A 23167-nucleotide genomic window follows, 5' to 3' on the forward strand; every position below is an offset into this window, starting at 1 on the left:
ATGTAAATATTTTCAAAATATATAATGTATGTGTCTGTATTTATTACATTACATAATAAATATACACAGAAGATATTATGCAAACAAAAACGTTTCTTTTGTATGTGATTAATCGAGATGAATCGTTTGACAGCACTACTACGAACCTTTAAGAAACAAAAGTTAATTTAGCATTTTCATATTAAAACCTAAATATTTAGTGCTAAAACATTGTTGCAACCATGTATGAATGAAAATGCCATATAAACTCATATTAAACAGAACTAATATGCATGTACTATATACATGTATACAATGCAATGGGGATGGGATTACTGCTTGCATGTATGCTCCGCCCACTTTTGAATCAACCGGCTAGCAGTGGCTTCTGCATGGTTTTAATTTAAAGCCTTCGTTTTTTTAAGTGAACGGCCTCACTTATTTTCCTTGCACTGTGCACAGTTAAGCAAAATAAACTTTTTAAATTCAACTATTATCCCTCAGGGCACATTTGAGGCACAATTTAAGAAGTGAATGAAGTAATATCTAAAATTGAGAGGGACAAAAACCCAGATTATGAGCAAGAGTGACTTTTGCCTTAGCAAATAGACTGCTAAAAGCAGCTGAAGCTCTGATGGTGAGATCTGACAAAGCTGGCGGGGTGAGGCGTTTCCTCCTGCTCCAGAGGGAAGGTGGGTCGACACAGAGCTTCATTCACCCCACGTCTGACTCTGAAAGCCCCTCGCTGGGCTCTGAGCTCTGCATAGTCCCACCCGACCAACTCACGAGTCACAGAGTGACTTCACTGTCCAACAACAAAGGATCTTTCATGACACACGCTATCCACACACTCACACGACCTCCACGCTGATGCTGAGATTGAGCGCACGCTCGACTCAGACAGAGCTGCAGTTCACTTCATCTGTTGTATGTGTGAGAGAGACGAGACCGTCTGTTTGTTTAATGGCATTTTAGCAGTGCAATAGAGAGAAGCCTTTGTTTTGATTAAGCTACAAATGCTTATTATCTCAGATTTATATATAAATGTAAATGCAAAGTTAGTTATTGTTATTGTTGTTGTTTTACTGATTCTGATTCTTTAAAGATCTAATGCAAAAATTTATAAAAATATTTGAAAGTTTTGGACATTTTTTTTGATGTCATGTTTTGCATGAAAAATATAGAATGTTGTGACAGAAGATCACAGTGTTTAACAGAACCGCAACCACAGAAGTTTGTACATTTATCCCTCCTCTTTTTACATAACCATTGGTGTGCATTAATGATTTAGAGCATCAGACCCAATGCATGCTGGTCCGTCAGTTTAGTGCAGAATCTGTTGTCTGGAGAGCAGCTGTACTCTTAGCCGAGTCAGCATATGAACAGTGTTTGTGTTGCACTGAATTAAACATACAAGGGAGTTTGATTTTGTTGTGATGGTTTGATTAGAATATATTATATAATTAAATTAAAAGGGGAGAGAGGAGTGTGTATGGGGATATGATGTGGAGATGAGTGTGAGAAAGAGAAGAAAGACATGAGATCAGTGGAGAACAAAAACAGCGAAGGGACAGTGTTTGTGTTCATGAACAAAATAAACAAGATTTTTATGATACTGAATATCATTGGTGACATTTTTGTAGGAACAATAAAATAAAAAAACGCTTTTTATTTTTTGATTTACTTTTTTTAATACAAAAAATTTTATTAAAATGTTTGTTATGCATTTCAGCATGTGAGTGTGCACAAAATAACAGAACGACCTAGCCCTGCTGACATCATTTTTTTTACAACAGCTTTTCAAAAAAACTTTAACGTAAAAATTGTACATAACTTGATAGCATTTTTGTTATAATGGTTGTGTTTTTCATTAATTTTAGGGGAACAAATGGAAAAAAATGGACAAGAATTTTCTAAATTTTCTAAAATAATCTAAATAGTATAATGTCTAAATGAAGTAATGTAAACTATTCAATATAAAACAACTTTTCTTTAAAAGTTTGAAGTTTATTATTTTATTTCTTTATTGATGACAGTGGTGGCTAGTACCACAATGTCACAGTTTTTTTTTGTTGAAAATTTTTTTTTTAGTGCTCATTTTCCTCATATTGGATTTTTTTATGATTTTTTTATATCAGTAATGAATGACTGAATTCTTTAGTATAAAGGTTCCAAAAGGGGTTTTCACAGCAATGCCATGAAAAACCAGTTTTGGTTCCCCAAAGAACCTTTCAGTGAACACTTCTTAAAAGAACCATTTTTCTTCCAGTGTGAAGAACATTTTAATAATCTAAAGAACCTTTTTCCACTGTAAAGAACGTTTTGTGGAATGAGATGCCGGATGGATGACTAATTCAAAGTTCTTTAGAGAAAGAAAAGGTTTAACTTTTGCGAGACGTCGTAGATGATAAAAACATGACTTAACAACAGAATTAACACATTTATCGAACTTGAGACCTGAATCAAGCAACACACATAGGTTTTTCACACATGGGGAGACATAAGAACTTAAGACGCCAGGGTCAAGATCACCTAAGTCAAAAAAATCACTTGGACCAAACAGTACTACTTCGGTTTTGTGTTTTGTGAGATTGTGTGTAAGCCTATACTTTCGCTTCCTGTAAACACGCCAGCAGGACCTCTATAGAGCTTGAATCATTGTGTTTAAGGGGCAGGTATAATTGAGTGTCATCAGTGTATAAGTGAAAAGATACTCCATATTTTAAAAAGATGGAGCCCAATGGCAGCAGGTATAAAGAGAACAATGTTGGAGCAAGAATAGATCCCTGAGGAACACCACAGGAGAGATGTGCTGCTGAAGAAGTGTGTTTTCCAATGCATACAGAAAACTTCCTGTTAGTTAAAAAGGATTGAAACCAAATTGGAACGGTGCCCTGAATGCCTACAATATTTTCTAGTCGGGAAATAAGAATTGTATGATCAACAATATCGAAAGCTGAGCTAAGATCTAAAAGGACCAGAGCAACAGCTCATAGCTGAGAATTCAAAGCTGAGAACATCCTGAGCAGATATTAACGCTGACAATCTCAGACTATCATAACAAATATGCTGACAGCTGTCAGTCAGTCAGTCAACGTTGCTGATCAATCAGTGACTGTTTAACGACAACCAAAGCATACCTTCTCACAACAAAGAAACAGTGTAAAACACCTGCATATATAGAAATTAATAAACAAGACGTAGAAACAAATAAAGCAGACACTAGATCTAAATATGAGAATATATGCTGAACTCTCTGAAACCAATTTTTCATTTAATTTACAGGTTAATTTCATTCAGCACATATAGGCTAGAGAATTATTTATTTCGTAGACTAACAAAAGTTTTAAAATTTCTTTTGGTTTGGTTAATTAATTTCTTTGGAGTTCAGATGCATTTTGCAAACTTCTTGCAAACGTTTGCATAATAGATTTAAAACAAAATTAAATGTGCCCGGGCTGACTTACAGTGTTTTAAATTTCCATTCACTAAAGGAAGCTTACCTCTTCTCAGATATGCGCCAAACTAAAGAAACTCCAGGTGGACAGACTCAGGAGTTGTCGGAAATAAGTGAGAACAGTAGTTCTGTATGTCGGATAAAATGCTAAAAATAATCACGTAAGGAGTGAGGCAGGATGTCCCCAGCAGTCTCCGTGCACTGACAGCTCTCCAGAATAACTCCGCGTCTGTCTACGAAGCGCGAGAGCTGACGTCACAGAGCGCACCGCGAGGGATTATGGATAATGAAGTCCGCCCATTAGTCACCCCTTTACTTTTGGATTTGTAGATGTTATAACCACAAAAATGTGTTGTTAGTGGCCTTCATGAATAATAATAATAATACTATTGCATAAACAACATTATACTAGGTTTTTTCTTTCAATGTCACACCTTTAACATTTAAATTAACAGTACAGAATAGAATGGAATATAGAATAACAACTCAAAAGAACAATGCTATAATGTACTAAAATGTGAATGCACTGGAATAGAATAGAATAGAATAGAATAGAATAGAATAGAATAGAATAGAATAGAATAGAATAGAATAGAAAGGGAATCGGCATTTCATAAAATAAGAAATAAAAAACAGTAGTATAACAGAACAGAACAGAACAGAATAGAATGTAAAGGGAAGGGCAGGGAATGTTGCATTTATTGTCATAAGAATTAAAAAACAGTAGTATAACAGAACAGAACAGAACAGAACAGAATAGAATAGAATAGAATAGAAAAGAATAGAGTAGAGTAGAATAGAATAGAATAGAACAGAATAGAATAGATTGTAAAGGGAAGGGCAGGTAATGTTGCATTTATTGGCTTAAGAAATAAAAAAACAGTAGTATAACAGAACAGAACAGAACAGAATAGAATAGAATAGAATAGAATAGAATGTAAAGGGAAGAACAGGGAATGTTGCATTTATTGGCATAAGAAATAAAAAACAGTAGTATAACAGAACAGAACAGAACAGAATAGAATAGAATAGAATAGAATAGAATAGAATAGAATAGAATAGAATGTAAAGGGAAGGGCAGGGAATGTTGCATTTATTGGCATAAGAAATAAAAAACAGTAGTATAACAGAACAGAACAGAACAGAATAGAATAGAATAGAACAGAATAGAATAAAATAGAATAGAATAGAATAGAATAGAATAGAATAGAATGTGACATATAATAGTATAGTAATAGGTGATAGCATAATATGGCATAATAGAACAGAAATTAGACTTGATTAGAAGAAACAGACTAGACTAGACTAGACTAGACTAGACTAGAATAGAATAGACAAGAAAGGAACAGAACAGAACAGAATAAAATAGAATAGAATAGAATGTGGCATATAATAGCATAAAATATAATAGATTGTAGCATAATATGCCATAAAATTATAGAATAAAATAGAATGTAAATTAGACTTGATTAGAAGAAACAGACTAGACTAGACTAGACTAGACTAGATTGGACTGGACTAGACTTGACTGGAAAAGAATAGAATAGAATAGAATAGAATAGAATAGAATAGAATAGAAATTAGACTCAGAAGAAACAGACTAGATTAGAACAGAATAGAATGTGGCATATAACAGCGTAAGATATAATAAAAAGTGTAACAGACTAGATTAAAAAATAGCAATACAGAATAGAAAAGAAAATAATAGAATAGAGCAGTTCTTAAAATGTGGGAATATAAAATCCCAGGGTGACATCATTGTTGTCCGGCGGCAACCCATTAATTTGTTTGACTAAGCGAGTGTTTGTCATGCAGTGACAGGGTGTCGATGTGGTGTGTTGAATCGACACAGGTGTAGTCATGGGTGTAGTCCACACAAACACAAACAGGGAAAGCCATGCGTTTACTCACACAGTTTAACCTTTAGTCTCTCTTCAGAATAAGCAATCCCCAAATTACCCTGTAAAGTGAGTCAGATTCCAACATTCCAACACAGCATTAAAACACTCCCCTCATCCGTCTGCCGTAGGCAAAGCCATGAGCCTGGCACAGGCACTAATCTGCATCTGTTCTATGTCATATCTGTCTGTCTGACCGTCTGTCTGTCTGCTCAGCCCACCTCTCTTTCTCTCGCCCTCTCAGAGCACATTACGCCCCGGGGAAATTTTTTTCACCAGATGTTCCTCTCTAAAGGAAGTACTTCAGAATGGGTTTGTTGCCGCGACTCAACACACAGCAACATAGCAACCGTCCTGCGCCGACTGCTCTGAACTTCAATGGGTACGCGCCGCCTCTCTGCCACGGCCTTACATAATGAAAATGTTATGCTAACGCAAGGCAAATATTAAATTACCACAGCTGCCAAGGGCTTGTTGTCATGCTGTCATGGAGACAGTTGCCATGAGTATGATTGTGTTTACACCGTGTTTTAAATACCCTGAACTTGGACTGGAGAGGGAAACAAAAGGACTGCTTGGCTGGAGTCTTGATGTCTGAGTGTGTGAGTGTGAGTGAGTGTGTGTTATAGCCTGGCGTAGGAGATAGAAAAGAGAGATATTGCGTTAGAAGTCTTTGTCTGTGTAACACATTAGTTTGTTGTTGTTAACATGCAGTCTTATTGAGTCTGTGGATCTCAAACCAGTCGTGCACCATAGACACAGAACAATCAACAATGACACAGCAGAGCTTTATGATTCGCTTACAGCTCTTCACAAAGGATTCAACTAAAACTGCCACGCTTTTAAACTTGAATGAGGCAACAGGTTGTTGGGAACAAATGCAACGAGGAGATGTTTGGAGATCAGATGTATCTGAGATAAATTCTGGTTGATGTTACACTGTAGGTCAAGCTGAGAGAACATCCTGTACTTGGTGGTTGTAATAATATGTTTTATTTACTATTTTTATACAGAAAAATGACAGATTGTTAGACAGACTGTTGAACAGATAGATAGATAGATAGATAGATAGATAGATAGATAGATAGATAGATAGATAGATAGATAGATAGATAGATAGATGGATGGATGGATGGATGGATGGATGGATGGATGGATGGATGATAGATGGATGGATGGATGGATAGATAGATAGATAGACAGACAGACAGACAGACAGACAGACAGACAGACAGATAGATAGATAGATAGATAGATTAGTTGGTAGGTAGGTAGGTAGGTAGGTAGGTAGGTAGGATAGATAGATAGATAGATAGATAGATGAGGTGTTTCAGTAGTATTCAGGTAAAGGCAGAATCTAAAGTATTGCTCTATATCGCCACCTGCTGTATATACACTCACAACACAACACATGTGTCTGTTGTGCTGCCTTCATCTTTATTCAGACAGGAGCCGTGAAATGCCACTTCGTTCAGTCCAAGGTCCTCCCTCGACATAAATGAGTTCCAGAGCGGAATGTTTTACAGCTCAGTGGAACGAACGTCTGTCTGTCTGCAAATCCTTTCCTTCCATATCCTCGAGCTTGAAATGAGTTTATGTTAACACATTTCACTCTTACGCAACTGTAGGCTGGAATTACCAGTGGTTTGAATTCACATTATTTATATCTCATCATTTCACTAATATGGAATCTGCTGTATTCATGTATCATGAGATATTACATGTTTATAACACATCAAACAGTGATTGCTCAGAAGCTGCTCTTTCACAGCTTTTCCTAAAACTTCCCAATAAGAAATCCCAATGAGAAATAAAAGTCATTGGCCATTTGGCTAAATTTAATGATTCTGACAGCAAAGCTCAATTTGGTCGTGGAAGAATCTTATGAGATTCATTTTAGTTAAAATTCAGATTTATGACTTTTAATTGCATACAAAATATGATGTTTCATATAATATAAAGAGATTTCATTTTTGATTTTTTTTTCTCTTTTCAGTGCGTTTGCTTGCCACATGGTACTTCACAGTGTTCCCCGGGAATGTTCTCAGAACTTTGGCTAACGAACATTCTTTCATTCACGTGAATAGAACGCTCGTGTAATGTTATCTGGTTTTAAATAGCCTAATGGTTTTAAAAAAATGTTAGATCAAAAACGTTATTTTGTTCAATGCGCCATGGTGCACATATTAAAAAAAACAAATGTTGTTACTTTTAGTTCTGATGGTGGTCAATCCTTTTTTCATACACTGCATCACTATACTTTGATTTGCAAATTATGTCTTGTAAACTAACATTTTATGAGCTTTTCAGTGAGTTTTTGAACAGGTGCTGAGTTTGCAAGAATTTGTTAGAATATTATATTTGACTTTATATTATAAAAAGTCATGTGCTCCACACACTATAATGACGTAAAAAATAATAATAATCCAAAAAACACTTTTCCTTCTCAGTCCCCAGGGGGGTATAAACACAGACTGAAGTCATTAGAGCTGATTAAGTTTTAGGACAAGCGCTCGGATTAACATCATGCCCACGTCAGAATGCAAACCCTGCTGGGCGCGCGCTGATTGGACAGACGCTTCTTTCTGCTGGAGACAGTGTCCTGGATCCCGAACCGAGCCCGAGCGCTCGGGCTTTCACTGGTGGATCTGCGTGGGACATGGCGGAGTTGAGCGCAGTCCGACACGAACTTGTGAGTATTTTCATAATGAAGAGTGCCGCGGAAACAAGTTTGTCAGCAGCGAGAACCAGACTAGAGAATTCGCACGCACTGATGTTTTAAAGGAACAGCACACATTAAAATAATAGTCATCATTTACTTACCCTCGTGTCCTTCCAAACATGTTTAGCAGAACGTTAACACTTTGTTAACAATGTAAGTGAACGGGGACTGGAGCAGTCAAATTCCAAAAAAGAAGTGCATACGACTTGTGCGCTATATTGTCTTATGAAGCAACACACTAGTTTTGTGTGAAGAACAAATTCGGCACATAAACAGTTTGTTTACAGTTATTTCAAATGTCATTGGTTCTAGTATGTTTTTATATTTACCTGACAACTTTAAATATGCAGAAGGGCATAGAGATTTGAGAGCAGCGATTTTCAATAAGCAATGATTTAGATTCAGAATACTTGGAATATAATTATTATGTGGTTTTTAAGAATATTTCTATGGTGCCTTTTGTTCTCTGGGGGCTTGACAGCTCCAGTCTCCATTCACTTTCATTGTGTGTAAAAGAAAGCAGTTTGGATATTGTGCATTTGTATGTTCACTTAGTGAATCAGTGTTTCCACCTGTTCAGTGCTGTGTATCTGTACGTGTAATTTGCATGTTTTTTGCACAAACGGCCACCGCTTAACTTCCTGCTTGTGCTTTGTCCACCACAGAGAACCAGCGATCTGAGCAGTTCAGAGCTGCAAAAAGATGAGCAACAGAAACTGGTAATGACCTGACAGATGTGGTTTTGTTTATATGTTCATGCTGTGTTGTCACGTCGCTGTGCTGTGTTTGACAGGCCGTGCCCTTCTGTGGCGGCATCCGGGGTGCAATGAGACCGGGGAAGAAAATCACAATCATGGGCGTCGTGAATGCAGATCCGGACAGGTAGCTTGTGTAAACACACAGACACACTCACAAGTGCTCACACACGTGCTGGACACACCCTGAGAGACACAGCTGTGTTGAATGTTCCTGCTCTCTCTCTCTGGGGCAGTTTTGACATCAGTCTGACGTGCGGCTGCGGGGACGTTGCTCTGGATATGTGCGTGCGGTTCGAAGACCGGGAGATTTTGCGAAACGCCTGTGTTTCTGACAGCTGGGGCGAGGAGGAGAGGTCAATACCCTACTTCCCCTTCATCGCAGAGCAGCCTTTCAGGGTCAGTGTCATCTTCTGAATTCAACACAATGACCTCATGTTTTGTGTAGGGATACATATTTGCAAAACTGAACGATTGGCTGTCTTTTTAATAGTTGAGTTATTGGTGTTATTGAAGGCTTGTTAACCCCATAAACATATGAAATAATAGTCCGAAAAAGTGGTAACAATTTAGAATAGGGACCAATTCTCACTATTAACTAGTTGCTTGTTAGCATGCCTATTATTAATATATTTGATGTTTATTAGTATTATACAGCACATATTCTGCATGATCATATTCTACATCCCTGGTTAATGTTTTGTTAATAGAGAGAATTGGACCTTAAAATAAAGTGTGACTGAAAAATATTTATATATATTTTGTTAAATGGAATATTTAAAAGTTTGCATTTGTGTTTTTTATTGAATATTGTATTTGATACATCAGGCTTCTGTGGCTCATATAGTATGATATAGTGTGAATATGAAGGAACGAGGCCCAAAGAAGCACGAACTAAGGAAACGTGTGCAATTTGGTGCATTTCCTGTTTATAAGATAAAAGTCTGATAGTTTGTAATGTAAATCAATGAGAACTTTATAACAGTATAGTAGATACAAAAAACATTATATAAATATATACACTCTATATATATATCTATATATGTGTCTTAGTAAGATGATATTTAAATGCTTAGTTTTATGACCAAAGCTCTGGAGTTTCAAAACATATAACGCAATGCATTACATTGTTGATTGAGAGATGAATGAATAAACCTTCCTCAAAGCCTGATGATCAAATGTAATGCTAGTTTTAAAAATAATATATATAAATTTCTGGATAATCAAGTACACCTAAACCTAAGTTGCTTCAGCCCAGTAAGTGTTGGCAATAACAATATAAAAGTTATTCTCATGTTTACTTTATAAAAATAAGTAAAGTTTTCAGAGCAAATAGACAAGTGAAGCACAAGCCGAAGAGGGACGTTTTATTTATTTATATATTTACATGTATGCCTATTGCATAAATGTAAATATATAGAGTGACTGATGAATATACAAAAAACAAAATAGTCTAAATAACTGTTCATTGCATGAAACTCTCATGGTCTTTACAAAACAGCAGGAACATGAACATGCAATTTGAAGCTGTAATTGACGTCTATAATGGTGTTAGTTTTCTCTCTTGTTGTGTGTTCAGCTTGAGATTCATTGCGATCACCCGCGCTTCCGTGTGCTTGTGGACGGCCATCAGCTCTTTGACTTCTACCACCGCGTGACGCCGCTGACAGCCATCGACAGCATCCAGATCAGCGGCAGTCTGACCATCACCAAGCTCAACTGACGTCTGCTGCGTGTCCGTTCTGAGCACTAAAGACTGTCTGTCATGCCGAAGGATGCTCCAGAATCATCTAGAACTGATGAATTGATGCATTTTGAGCTATAAGGAGACATTTATTTTTATGAGCATCACAAGTAGCATTTTAGCAGAAGTCAACATGAAATGCCATTCGCATCCAATTTAGTTCGTTTTTCTGAGTGCAACAAGATTTTCAAATAGGGTTGGATTTGATTTTGATGTATTTTTGTAGTTCAACCCATAAGTTCGCATCCTTCTGGACTCAATAGGATTTTCCATTGGCTTTTGGATTTTTGCAGGAAAAAAGCTCTGTGACCAAGATCTTTCACTCATTTTGTTAATCTTCACAATCAATTTTGAATACTGAACATAATCACCAAACGTAAAAAACGAAATGTAAACAAACTACAACAAGATCATGTAACTTCAACATCACCATCAGCTTATTTAAAAACGTTTTCGCTGAACGTTCAAATAGTTTGCACGAGCACGATTATAAGCACAATGAGGCTGTGAAAGCGACTAGTGAGTAGTGAGTTTAACCTCTGTGGTTAAATGTATTCACTTGTTAGCAATTGTGATAAAATGTAAAAATATTGTGAGCTTGTGTTCACCAAAGAGCTTATTTCAGGAATTGCACCCAAAAACCCTTCAGAAAACCAGCTCTGGACTTCAGTGCTAAAATGCCACTTGTTTTGAACTACAGAAATGTGCAGTGCACTATTAAGTGAATTTCAGAGGTGAATTACAAAATATTAAACATGTATTAAAAAATAATATTAAATACAAGACCAAGAGCATGCATTGAGAAAGTAAAAAGGGTCTGTTTGCATTCCATGTTGACTTTATGGCATTAAAGTGGAGATGACAGAAATGAAGAAATGTAAGATGAATGTTGCATCTAACAACAGCGTTTAACAATCTACAGCTTCAGTGAATAGCGATATATGAACGTACTGCCTGAATGTGTAACTCTCCAGCTAATGTACTCCAGTGGAAACCCCAGAGAGGATTGTTTATTTCCTAAACATGTGTAAAGAACATAAAAAGGGTGATCTGAGAGTTGCATCTGTCTTACAGCAATAGTGATCTTTCCATTGACAAGCACTTAAACATACTGTGTTTACGAGACGGCGTGATGAGCCACTGATGATGTGAACTTCATTTAGGTGCTTTGGTTACTTGAGACCAGCAGAAAATCAGGGAGAAAATCGTTGCATTCCAGTGCTTTCTGTGTATTTATTGTCTTTAAACAAGGTGTGTCACGTCAACCTCTTCTTGATTGTACACACATTGTTTCTAATTAATAAAGGCTTCTAATTAATGAAATTGCATTGTCAGTGATGATTGTAGCAGGGCAGGACGCACTATTGAGTAATATTGTAGATCATTTGTATAAACCAGGTGCTTGTAGAAAACACAGTGATCTTGAGGTGCACGGAGTATTTGGTGTTTACAGAAAGATATTTCAAACGTGCAAATGACTGGTGTGCTGCACTCATGTTACTTAACATCTTCATCCATTCTGGAGAGTTTAATTTTAGTGTTCATGGAAGAGTCTTCCGGCACATTGTGCTGTTAAACTCCTGCCTTCGGTTTTCCTGTTGGCTTTCTTATCTCTGCTCTGCTTCCTGATGATTATGTCTATTATAATAGAGCTGTTCCTTAGTTGTCCTGCAGTATGTTATAGTGACTGTATTATGCCGTGGTACTTGCTAAGACTGCTTGATTTGGGCCGGTAAGCAAAAAACATAGAAAAAACTTGATTAAAATAAAAATTGACAAAATAAATAAATAATAATAATAATAAGAAAGAGATAGATATGCTAAACAATAGATAGATAATAGATAATAAATAAACGATATAAATATATATATACATACATATAAAAATACAGTTCTTTAGTGAGTAGAAAAAAGGGGACTCAATATTTTTCTAATTATATTTTGTTATAATATTTTATAATATTAATTTTTACAGTGTAAATTGGGTCTTTAGACAAAGCAGTGTAAAAAAGGTAATTTTTTTTTAAATGATTAAAACAATTTTTAAAAGTAGATTAATAAATAAACAGATTAATGTAAATAATAAATGGTTGAATAAAATGAGAATAAAATAAATCGATGTAAAAAAATTACATTAAAATAAACAAATAAACAATACATAGAGCAGTAAAGCACTATGCTGAGTAGGAAAAACAAAAAAACTTTTTAATGTAATGTAACAGAGACTCAATATTTCACAGATTGTATTTTTGTATATTTTTTCATAGGTATTTTACACATATTTATAATGTTTTCTTTTTACTGTATGAATTGGGTCTTTAGGCTAGGCAGTGTAAAAAAAAAATAAAAAAATTAAGTATGATATAAATAAATTAGTGCTGTCAAACAATTAAACGCATCCAAAATAGAAGTTTTTGTTTACATAATATGTGTGTGTGTACTATGTATACTTATTAAGTATATGAACACACACAAATACAGTACAGATTTTGAAAATATTTACATATATTTGCATGTATATATTTATAGTAATTTAATGTATATTATATATAAATATATTTAATATATAAATATTACATATTTTCCTTAAATATGTACATGCATGTGTGTGTATTTATATATACATAATAAATATACACGGCACATACACATATATTATGTAAACAAAAAACTTTTATTTTGGATGCGATTTATCGCGATTAACATTTGACAGCAAATACATTCAATATGAATTAAAACAGAAATTACTTAATAACTTACTAAACTAAATAAATTAATTATTATTAATTAAAATATATTAAATAATGACATTAAATTAACAAATAAACATAGAATAGTACTATAATGAGAAAAAAAAAACAAATAATATTTGACACAGAATTATAATATTATTTGTTCAGAGTAGAAACTGTGTCTTTATAAATAGCCTTTTTTGCTTATATGAGGATGCTCATATTTGCTGGGTTTAGTTGATTCCTCCCAAACCGGCCTCAGCCAATCAACACGCGAGTCCAGCAGTGCCACACCAGCGCGTGGTGCATGCTGGGTAATACTCGGAAAAAGAGCAGGATCCACAGCTCACACTCTCACACACAGACAGAGACAGAAAGAGAGGGATCTGAGCGGATCTCCCGTGACGCCGGTGCGCGGGATGCGCTCGTGAGGATGGGACGCTTCACCCCGGTCTCGTGAGGTAAGAAGATGACTGACAGCTGCGTGACAGCTAGCCGTTAGCGCGAGAATACAGTTAGTGTTAGCCTGCTAGCATCGCCTGTGTTAATCAATGGGTTCGGATGCTCCACTGAGCTTGTATGCTAACAGACCGAGTCTGCTCTTCTGAATCACTTGTGGAACAATAACACGACTCTTACGGAAACTTAATGTCATTGTTAGACAGAAGCCGCTCGTTTTGACTGATTTAAACACCGTGTTTCATGCTGTCGGGTGTAATTGCACTGCTGTGATCAGGCTAACGGCTAACTGCTAGCCGTAAGGTAAACATCTACAAAACCGCTTTGATTCCGTCCAAAAGTATAAATGTCAGTAATTCAGTTTAACCCAGATTTAATCTAGGATAAGCATAGTTTATGCTAAACTAATCTCCTCATCAGGTTGTGAAGAGTAACGTTAGTTTGATCAGTTTATGTGCTGAAGGCCTGGTGTTTCTGAACAGCTGTGATGGATTGATTTAATAACTTTACTCCTAAAGTGTGTCCTATGCACTTAAATACTGTCATTTAGAAACTATATTATTAATAATCGTTATATTACTACATTTAAGTCTTGATATGTGTAATATGAATATACAGTTACAGCCTAATTATAGATATTTATAGATGTAGTGTGTCATTATAAGAAAATAAGAGCATCACTGTCAATCTGATAAATGCACGGGAATTTCGCAAAAATATAAACTAAAGGAGTAAAATAATTAAGTTGGACAGTTGTTGTTGCTTTCTGATAGTAAAATTGTTTTGTATTTGTGCTAGATTATAGACAATTTACTTTCTGTTCCTGTTTTAATCTTCCTGTTTTTAAAAGTATAATTTTCATAATAATAATAAAATGAATACGCAGTTACGATTATTAATATCAGTTATTTGCAAAAGGTTTTATCCTTACAGGAAAGTTGAGTAAATCTATGAAGCATAAGCACTATGAAGTTTATGGCGTGATGTATCTTAAATTAATTTACAATAATATAAATCAGAGGAGTAAATAATTCATTTGGAAATCTGTTGAGCTTTCTGATACATTAATTTATTTTTCTCCTCTATAAGATGTCCTTAAGACGGAGGTCACTTAAGTGGTGTGAATGTAAACTGAGGTTTGGCAGAGATCTTGCTGTTTTCACAAGTGTCACTCCATCATTGTTTGAAGCACCTTTGAGCAAACAGCACTGACGAAGCTCCCAGCGCGATACAAGGCCATTTAAAAGCCCTGTTTTATTTGGTTTGCTTCCTTTGTAAATTATTGCATTGAGTGACGTGGATTTTCCAGAATGATCTGGTTTCTCTGCTCCACTCAAGTCACCACTTCTCCCATTAGCACTTAATTAGTGTCTGATTTAAAGACGGTCTGTCTGGTTTTTACTCTTATTGATTTGATTTGAGTTAGACAACGGGAACCTGTTCCTGTAAATAGGCCCTTGAGCACTATCATAATGAGTGCTGCCTACAGAGGGCACTTGCTTAGCGGAGTTACAATGGTGATCAGTGGTTTGTATAAAGAACATAAGCATGCATCTTATTCATGCATGTCAAGATTAAGAAGATTTACTGATGTTGTGTCCTAAAAACGGCTTGATGTACTGAAGCACAAGCAGTGTGTGATGATTTACTCACTTGTAAGTTATTTAGGGCTTAAAGCATTAACACGTATGCAGAGCTGTAGCAAAAGTGTTGCTTGTCTTTGCAAACACCAGTAATTAGACGCAGGATGATGCTGATGTACAAAAACGAGGCTTAAGTTCATTAAAGAGGAAGAATTGGTGGTTTGGTGATTATGCATGGTCTTCTTGCTGTTGTGATTGTTGAGTTTAGAATTTGAGGAGTTGTGGTTTTGTTTTTTTTCTGTTGCTGTGTCAGAAATCATTTCCAAACGACTTTTTGCATTTCACATGAAATCTAATTATGGTTTTGGACTAATCCTGAGGGCATCCTGACACTTTAATTATATTAATAGCTGTCCAACAGTCTCATCGTGTTCCCTCTCTAAAAAACCTCTCTGTGATTTTTCTGATCATTTAAAAAATGTGATTAAAAAACAATTGTGACTATATATATATGTATTAGTATGACTTTAATAATTGTAAACAATAACTATTACTTTAGTAATATTTCAGTGTAGCATTTAAGAAAAAAATATAATAATTTTACTTTAGAGTACAGCTATAGCTTTTATTATTGGGGAAAACAGCCTTTTTTAAAGCTCTTATATTGATAGGCACTTCTCATTACAAAATGGGAAGATTATTGGTGCAAGTTGCATTTTCAAAGGCATGTTATCCTATGCCACACAAACTCAGATTAGTAGCATAGATTTTGATGTGGATTAGCATTTACTGTGGACCAGATCATGTTTTGCTTGTGTAAATGAACACAATGCTACACGTTACTCTGAAACACTATGTGTATTCCATTAAATTGGATTGCAATTTGATAATTGCACCTATCCATACTGAATTTTGTTTTTATTTTGATTAATCGTGCATGCATCGTATTTCTTCTGCCAGAAAAAGTTTTCTCGAACAATAACAAATCTAGTAAAACTCTTTTTAAATTAGATCAAAGGCCCTGAGAATAAATTACCCTGCATTTGTACTTCATATTCACATGTAAGTCATATTCCTGAATGCTAATCTGCGCATTGCATTGCAGGTGTCAGCTCTCGGCTGTGTTTCTGCTCAAGGCCCCATGGAGCCTGACGTGATACGCATGTACTCCTCCTCTCCGCCCCCGATGGAGGATGGCATCGAGGATGAGGATGACGATTTCAGCGACTTCACCGGCGTCCCGAACAGCACCAGCTTCTCAGAGTTCGACACGCCCACCACGTTCAACCAGTCTCAGGCTTTGAACGCCACTTCGCCGCCGGAGCTGCTGAGCAATGGAAGGATCGTGGGACTGTCCACTCAACCCACAGGGTCTACGAAAGCTAACGGTGTGACGCCTGGCTCTGGCCAGACCGCCACGCCCAATGGCAGAACGGTTAGTGTAGAGGAACTCAAAAAGTTCAGCGAGCACCAAGCTCACATCGCATCCCTGGAGTTCACACCAGGGTCTCGGACTGACAGTGACGCCATTGACTGCAATGGCACCGCAGAAGTGCTCACGAACGGGTTTGTGACATTAGACCAAGGTGGAAGCCCGCCTACACCACACAAAACCAACGAATTTGATGTCAGTCCAGATGATTTTGCAGATTTCTCTGCCTTTTCAAATGCTGAACACAACCAGCCTTCAGAGACAGACTGGGACGATTCGAATCAAGGGTGCATACCGCCACAGAATGATGCTAGCGATAGTGTTGAAGAGCGAGGAACTAGTTTAGAAGACAATAGCAGGGACTCGAGAAACACAGGGTTTGGATTATTTTTGGAAAACTCTGAAAGTCTCAGCAACGGTGACTGGGGTTTCTGTGAAGGGTCGGATATAGATCGAAGGGAGCTAGAAGCTGATGCTACTAAAGTTGTTAGCACGGTGCAACCGCTAGCCCTTAATGGTGTCACGTTTAGCGAAACCGATGAGAACACAGTGTCACCCGACTCTATTGGGGATAAGTCTAGTGGCAAAGAATCAGATGAGAAAGGCTCAGAGAATGAGACTTTAGAAACGGAGACGGAAACTGAGACTTCTTTTGGTCGGCCGCTATCGACAGATGCGCTCGAAGAATTTGGCGACTTTAGCACGACGGGATCCGTACCCTCGCCTCCGCTTCAGGAGGAGACGGCCACTCCGGCCGACCACAGCCAGCTGGCCGAGGACGATGATGAGGATTTTGGAGATTTCGGTGACTTTGGAGACGCCAGCTCTTTTAGCGCAACTGGATTTGCTGACTTTGACCAGCAGGGGGTCTCTCAGCCTGAGCCGGACCCGAGTCCCCCGGTGGAGGTCGTAGATGATGAATTTGGCGATTTTGACACATCAAAAGAACCTAGTAAAACAGACTTGGCAGGTGAGGAGGCAACGACGTTTGCGGATTTTCCTGGAAGTGACAGTTTCGCAGATTTTAGCTCTGCGCAGGTAGGCGATAATGAAGGATGGCAGGCTTTCTCTGAGCCGGATCAGAGCCAGAATGAAGGGGAATCGTGGGCAATGTTTGGGCGGGAACAGAATGCAGCGGCTACAGAAAAAAACAGAAATGATTGGCAGGATAGCCAACCGGTTACGGCGCCCCCTACTGCTGCGGAGGAGCACAAAAGTTGTACAATGGTAGGTCTGATTACTTAAAAATACTAGTTTGATGGTTTATATTTACTGTTTTTACTCTTCCCCATTCTGTTATTCATTTTGTTGTCCTAACAGAAAAAATAGCACAGGAAATCAAATCAGATTGAGGAATGAACCTGGACAGGATGGTTTACTCTGTCTACAGAGCCTTTATAACGTCTATTTTTTTTACCAATACCTTTCAGTAATAAATACATTTACATTTAGTCATTTAGCAGATGCTTTTATCCAAAGCGACTTACAAATGAGGACAATGGAAGCAATCAAAATCAACAAAAGAGCAATGATATACAAGTGCTATAACAAGTCTCAGTTAGCTTAATGCAGTAAACATAGCAAGGGCTTTTAAATAATATAATAAAAAGAAAACAGAATAGAAAAAGAATAGAGCAAGCTAGTGTTAGAGGTCTTTTTTTGCTTTTGTTAATTGTATAATAAATGAAAAGAAAACCGATAGAATACAAAAAGATTAGAAAGCTACTTAGATTTCTTTTTTTTTATAATAAATTATATGTAATAATATTTTTTTTAAAAAGTCGCTTCTGCTCACCCCAAGGCTGCATTTATTTGATCAAAAATACTTTTTTCTATTTGGACAAATGTAATTTATTTCTGTGATCAAAGCTGAATTTTCAGCATCATTACTCCAGTCTTCAGTGTCACATGATCTTTCATAAATCACTCTAATATGCTGATTTACTGCTCAGGAAACATTTTATTATCAGTGTTGAAAACAGTTGTGCTGCTGAATATTTTTATGGAACCCGTGATACTTTTGATCCCCTCTCTATTCTACACTTTTTACTGAGCAACACAATTTTCTTCTTTCTTTCTGTGTTTTACAAAGTCTGCACTGGTCAGCCGTTTGGAGAAGATTTTCCAGGCCAGTTTCGAGCTGGTTGTCGCCCCTCTGGCAGAGGAACAGGTGACCACGCTCGACACCTTCCTCAAACCTCCTGACACATCACAACAGGAAGACACTGACAGAGGGCCAACCAATGGGTGAGTTTATTTGCTTAGTGCTGCTGGTGGCCAATTACCTCAGTTAAGTCATCTTTATTGTCCTGTGGTCAATGAAACGCTCTCTGTCTCCTCCTGCGGGTTCTGTAGGGCACTGCGGGACGTTTGGCAGCAGCTGCAGGATGTTCATAATGCCTATGGCCTCCGGTACCAGTGGGGCGGCTCTCATACCAATAAAGCACTGCTCTGCTCGCTTGGTATCGACACCAGAAACATAGTGCGTTTGGTTATGGGAAAACAAAGGATTTGGTCAAGTCATGTATATAAGAAGCTATGTTCTCCGTGAAATTGTAACTGATTTCTCTTTAACTTTCTCTCTCCTCTTCTCCTCAGCTGTTCACGGGCCATAAAAAGCAGCCTGTAATTGTGCCAATGTATGCTGCCAGTCTGGTGAGTGAAGCCCAGCTGCAGGCGAGCTGTGTGTGTATGTTTGTGAGAATGATGGACGCTGGTTTATTTTAGACGTCCTCTGAAGCTCATATGTGTTTAATCAATCATCTTTGACGACTGTTGGTCTGCAGGGGATGCTGGAACCCACAAAAGAGCCGGTGAAGCCCGTCTCTGCCGCTGAAATGATCGCCTCAATCGCACAATCTCCTTCAGTTGCCACGGAGCTGAACACCTGTCCACCTGACACCGCCCAGGTGAGCATCTTCAGTAACCTTCACCTGGTAAAATAGTACACATATTACACACCTCTCTATATAAACTTAATTGCACACATACAGTATACCTGAATTAAGCAAAGCAAATATCTGCCTGACTGTTTATATTGTTAAAAAATGTAACTATTACGGCGAAGCTCTTGGATATACAAGTATACATACTCACGTATTATATACTACATAGTAAATCTCAACTGCTGGATTGCTTGTATCATTGCAAAATATAAAATATAAATTTGACTTATTTACCAAAGGCCAGTTAATGATTATTATAAATGTAAATGAAAACTACGATTGAAATATGATGCATCTAAATATTTGCCATTAATGCTTGAATGCTTTTGTGGATTGTGAATTGTCATTTTTTATTTGTCAAAATTTTAACTGTAGCAAGACCACATATAATCTATGCAAATTAAATTTCATATTATATATATATATAATGATTAGAAAAAATAAAAATAAGAATGATGGAGGTAAATAGCCTACGATGGTCATTTAACATCCCAGTCTGACAAAGTGATGGATAATTAGGCTATTATTTGAAGCACAATCGTTTTGTGAGAGAAGGATATCACTCACGTAAGACTGATGCGGAAAATGTCAAAACTTTACTTTTAGAACAGCGTTTTTATAGGAAGGTTTTTTACAATACTTTTGTGACAAAGCATCCCAAATCAGTAGTTACCAAAGTTTATAACAGACCTTTCTTATATGATAGTTTTGTTTAAAATACTTTTGTGACAAACTAAGTGGGGAGCAAAAATAAAACAGTCCTGCACATAAAAAAGAACAACGTAATTTTTCATACAGACAATTAACAACTTATTTTTAATTATTATTTTTTGCATTACTTTGTAAAATGTGATAACTGGTCTCTTTTTTTTTTTCTGTCGTCAGGAGTCTCTTCCTCCCGTTCAGTTTGACTGGAGCAGCAGTGGCCTTACAAACCCTCTGGACGGTAAGACCGATCAATCATTTCTTGAGGAGGAACATCGCTGAGAAACAAGCTTTTCTCATTCCCAAATAATGGAAACGTGCCTCGTTTCGTGAAAACTAAACGCTTGATTAACAGTTCTCCACATTTATGTTGGATGCTCATGTATTCTTGTTTCTTGTAGTTTTCATGATTCTGGATTAAAGAAATCAGGTAGTTTTCATATCTAGTAGTTTCATCACTAATCCAGACCTGAGTGCTTTCCTGTGTTCTCTTTCTCTCTGTCCGTAACCTTTCTCTCGTCTTTCACCATCCCTCGTTCCGAAGCGAGTGGAGGCTCCTCTCTGCTCAACCTCGATTTTTTCGGCCCTGTGGACGAGTCGCCCTCCGGCACGGCCACCTCCATACCAGGTTTGCTGAAACATTTCCAGTTTAACACCAAAGCTGTCTGTGTGTTCTGGATTTCTGCTCTATTTGCATCTATATCTTTAACCGTCCATTCAAATGATCATTGTTGCATGCGTGCATTCGCTGGTGTATAACAAGTGTGCTGACGTGCATGTGCAGGCGTGGACCCGGAGCTGTACGAGTTGACCCAAGCGAAGCTGGACGTCAGCGGAGGCAGCAGTAGAGTTGTGGATGCGTTCGCTCGCCTCATGTCGACTGTCGAGAAGACCAGCACCTCCACCAGGTCAGTGAGCCTCTCACATTCACAGTACTGTTGCTGGGCCACCAGGAGGAGCCACACGACAGTTCATGCTGAGCTCAGAACAGCAGGCTTTCTGTAGGAATGGACTCATTATTTGATCCAACTGTCAAAGTTTTGATGGGTTTACACAGAATTATATACAATATTTGGTCTGATCTCTCTCCTCAGAAAGCCTGTGCAGAAGGAGGAGAATCTGAGTGAAGAGGCTCTGCGAGTGATCTCAGGTCTGCCGGATCTGTCGTTCATGCAGGCTAAGGTCCTCATGTTCCCCTCCACGCTGACTCCTCTCCTCCCCTCCTCCTCCTCGCCCTCTCCCACGCCCGACTGATGCAGTCCTCTCCTCCTTGCAATTTCACCTCTCTTTCTCTGTGTATTGCTCTCCAGCTTTTCACGAAATGGACAGTTATGATTTTAATTCCATCCTTTTTGGTTTTCTAACTCCTGTTTGTCATGTTCCTGGGTGTTTTTAAGTTCAAAAACATTGTCTATGTTAGAGAGAGTGGATGAGATAATCGACTAATGATCGATCGGTTTAGAGGAGAAACAACTAGATCATTTTATTTATAGGATAAGGGTAGGAGAAGAGTTTGTGTTTATATTAGAGCCAATCTGTATATAATCAGGGATGATTTCCTTTCGAGTATTCTTCACAGTTAAGATAGTCTGTATGAGGGAGAAAGAGGCACTTTGTTATTTTCAGGTCGTTTGTTTTTATGAAACACTGGCTTAAAAGTCCTTCAATGGCACAAATGATGATGTGAATGATCTGATTTGTATTTAGATCTATAAATGCGTAGTTATATCGACTTGAAACCAAACCGCCTGTGAAAATTGCTTTCGATTTTGCTTAACAAAGGCCTTAGTTTTTAATCGTTTTGGCTATTACATTACAATCAATATTGTTATTACTTGTAGGTTTTAGGTTATTTGATTTCGCACAGGCATTAGTGAACACTTTATCATTTTGTTGTGCAAATAGTTTAAAAATTAACTCTCTTTCCACACTGACAGACCGCAGACAGAGTCCTTCAACAACTATAGAAACCACATCTCTGCATTAGCTGCTCATGTTTTTCGGTTCTTGTTTTGTTTATTATTTTTTTTAATGTAAGTTGAAACACTGGCTTTGGACTGTATTGTAGTGAAGGAATTGTTGAATGAATGATCCAACTTGAAATATATATATATATATATATATATATAAAATGTGTGTATGTTTATGTGTATTGAGAATAAGGGACCAATATCTGCTGTATCGTTTTGCTCATTTACCTGTTATCATTGTGTTTTGGTCTGTATCTGCGTTTTATTTACTCTGATAAATCTTAAGTGACTCTTTTGGAGGATGTCTGCCATCACTGCGGTCCTGTACTCCAGGAGTGCATGATGGGAAATGTTCGCCAGAAACATGTTTTCTCACATTTTGGCTTTTTCTGTCTCCTGGTTCTTTTTTTCCTTCTTCAGTTGTGTTACTGTTTATTCTGTCTCCTGGAGGATTTTGCACATTGTAAAGATATACAGAAGAACTGCTTACATAGTTAACTGTGGCTTCGGACTGTGTACAGTCAAACTATGGAACATGTAAAAATTGTTATGGGAAAATTCCTATGGAAAACTCATACAGATGAATGATATCTCTAAAGAGCCTGTACCGAGGTCAATCGCGCATGCCCAGGTTCTTTAAAAAACAAACAAGTGTGTAAATTTTCTTTAAGTGTACACAAGAAATTAAAATAATTTAAGAGAAAATGCTGTTTTTGTGTGTCTTCTTTCATGTCTGTTTTATTTTGGTATTTTTTTTATTTTTTTTATAAAAAAATTAATTTTATA

The 23167-nt window shown here is 37.2% G+C and overlaps 3 protein-coding genes across 4 annotated transcripts in view; all 3 read left to right on the forward strand.

Annotated features, from left to right (window-relative positions):
- LOC122135992 (lipopolysaccharide-induced tumor necrosis factor-alpha factor homolog) overlaps nucleotides 1–23167 on the forward strand; it is a 613569-nt gene that overhangs the window by 293686 nt on the left and 296716 nt on the right. The gene's annotated exons all lie outside the window — the stretch shown is intronic.
- lgalsla (lectin, galactoside-binding-like a) lies at nucleotides 7874–11878 on the forward strand. Its single transcript, XM_042717384.1, has 5 exons — nucleotides 7874–8026; nucleotides 8722–8775; nucleotides 8850–8938; nucleotides 9048–9210; nucleotides 10391–11878. Exons 1-5 carry the CDS (start codon nucleotides 7994–7996, stop codon nucleotides 10532–10534), a joined length of 483 nt encoding a protein of 160 aa, XP_042573318.1. The 5' UTR covers nucleotides 7874–7993; the 3' UTR covers nucleotides 10535–11878.
- Nucleotides 13557–23086, forward strand: aftpha (aftiphilin a). Of its 2 annotated transcripts, XM_019111357.2 has the most exons (10): nucleotides 13558–13748; nucleotides 16435–17988; nucleotides 18854–19008; nucleotides 19117–19243; nucleotides 19360–19416; nucleotides 19548–19670; nucleotides 20592–20652; nucleotides 20956–21039; nucleotides 21196–21319; nucleotides 21506–23086. In XM_019111357.2, exons 2-10 carry the CDS (start codon nucleotides 16471–16473, stop codon nucleotides 21663–21665), a joined length of 2409 nt encoding a protein of 802 aa, XP_018966902.1. In that variant the 5' UTR covers nucleotides 13558–13748; nucleotides 16435–16470; the 3' UTR covers nucleotides 21666–23086. The 2 variants fall into 2 exon arrangements, with proteins under 2 accessions (XP_018966910.1, XP_018966902.1); XM_019111365.2 differs by lacking the exon at nucleotides 20956–21039 and having other exon boundaries at nucleotides 13557–13748.

The sequence above is a fragment of the Cyprinus carpio genome, chromosome B1 (assembly GCF_018340385.1).
Source record: "Cyprinus carpio isolate SPL01 chromosome B1, ASM1834038v1, whole genome shotgun sequence".
Taxonomy (NCBI): domain Eukaryota; kingdom Metazoa; phylum Chordata; class Actinopteri; order Cypriniformes; family Cyprinidae; genus Cyprinus; species Cyprinus carpio.

Coding starts and splice junctions, on each gene's coding strand:
- lgalsla (XM_042717384.1), top strand. CDS start 7,994: ATGGCGGAGTTGAGCGCAGTCCGACACGAACTT. Junction 8,776..8,849: donor AAGATGAGCAACAGAAACTG/GTAATGACCTGA, acceptor TGTGTTTGACAG/GCCGTGCCCTTCTGTGGCGG. Junction 9,211..10,390: donor TCGCAGAGCAGCCTTTCAGG/GTCAGTGTCATC, acceptor TTGTGTGTTCAG/CTTGAGATTCATTGCGATCA.
- aftpha (XM_019111357.2), top strand. CDS start 16,471: ATGGAGCCTGACGTGATACGCATGTACTCCTCCTCTCCGCCCCCGATG. Junction 19,009..19,116: donor GACAGAGGGCCAACCAATGG/GTGAGTTTATTT, acceptor CGGGTTCTGTAG/GGCACTGCGGGACGTTTGGC. Junction 21,320..21,505: donor AAGACCAGCACCTCCACCAG/GTCAGTGAGCCT, acceptor CTCTCTCCTCAG/AAAGCCTGTGCAGAAGGAGG.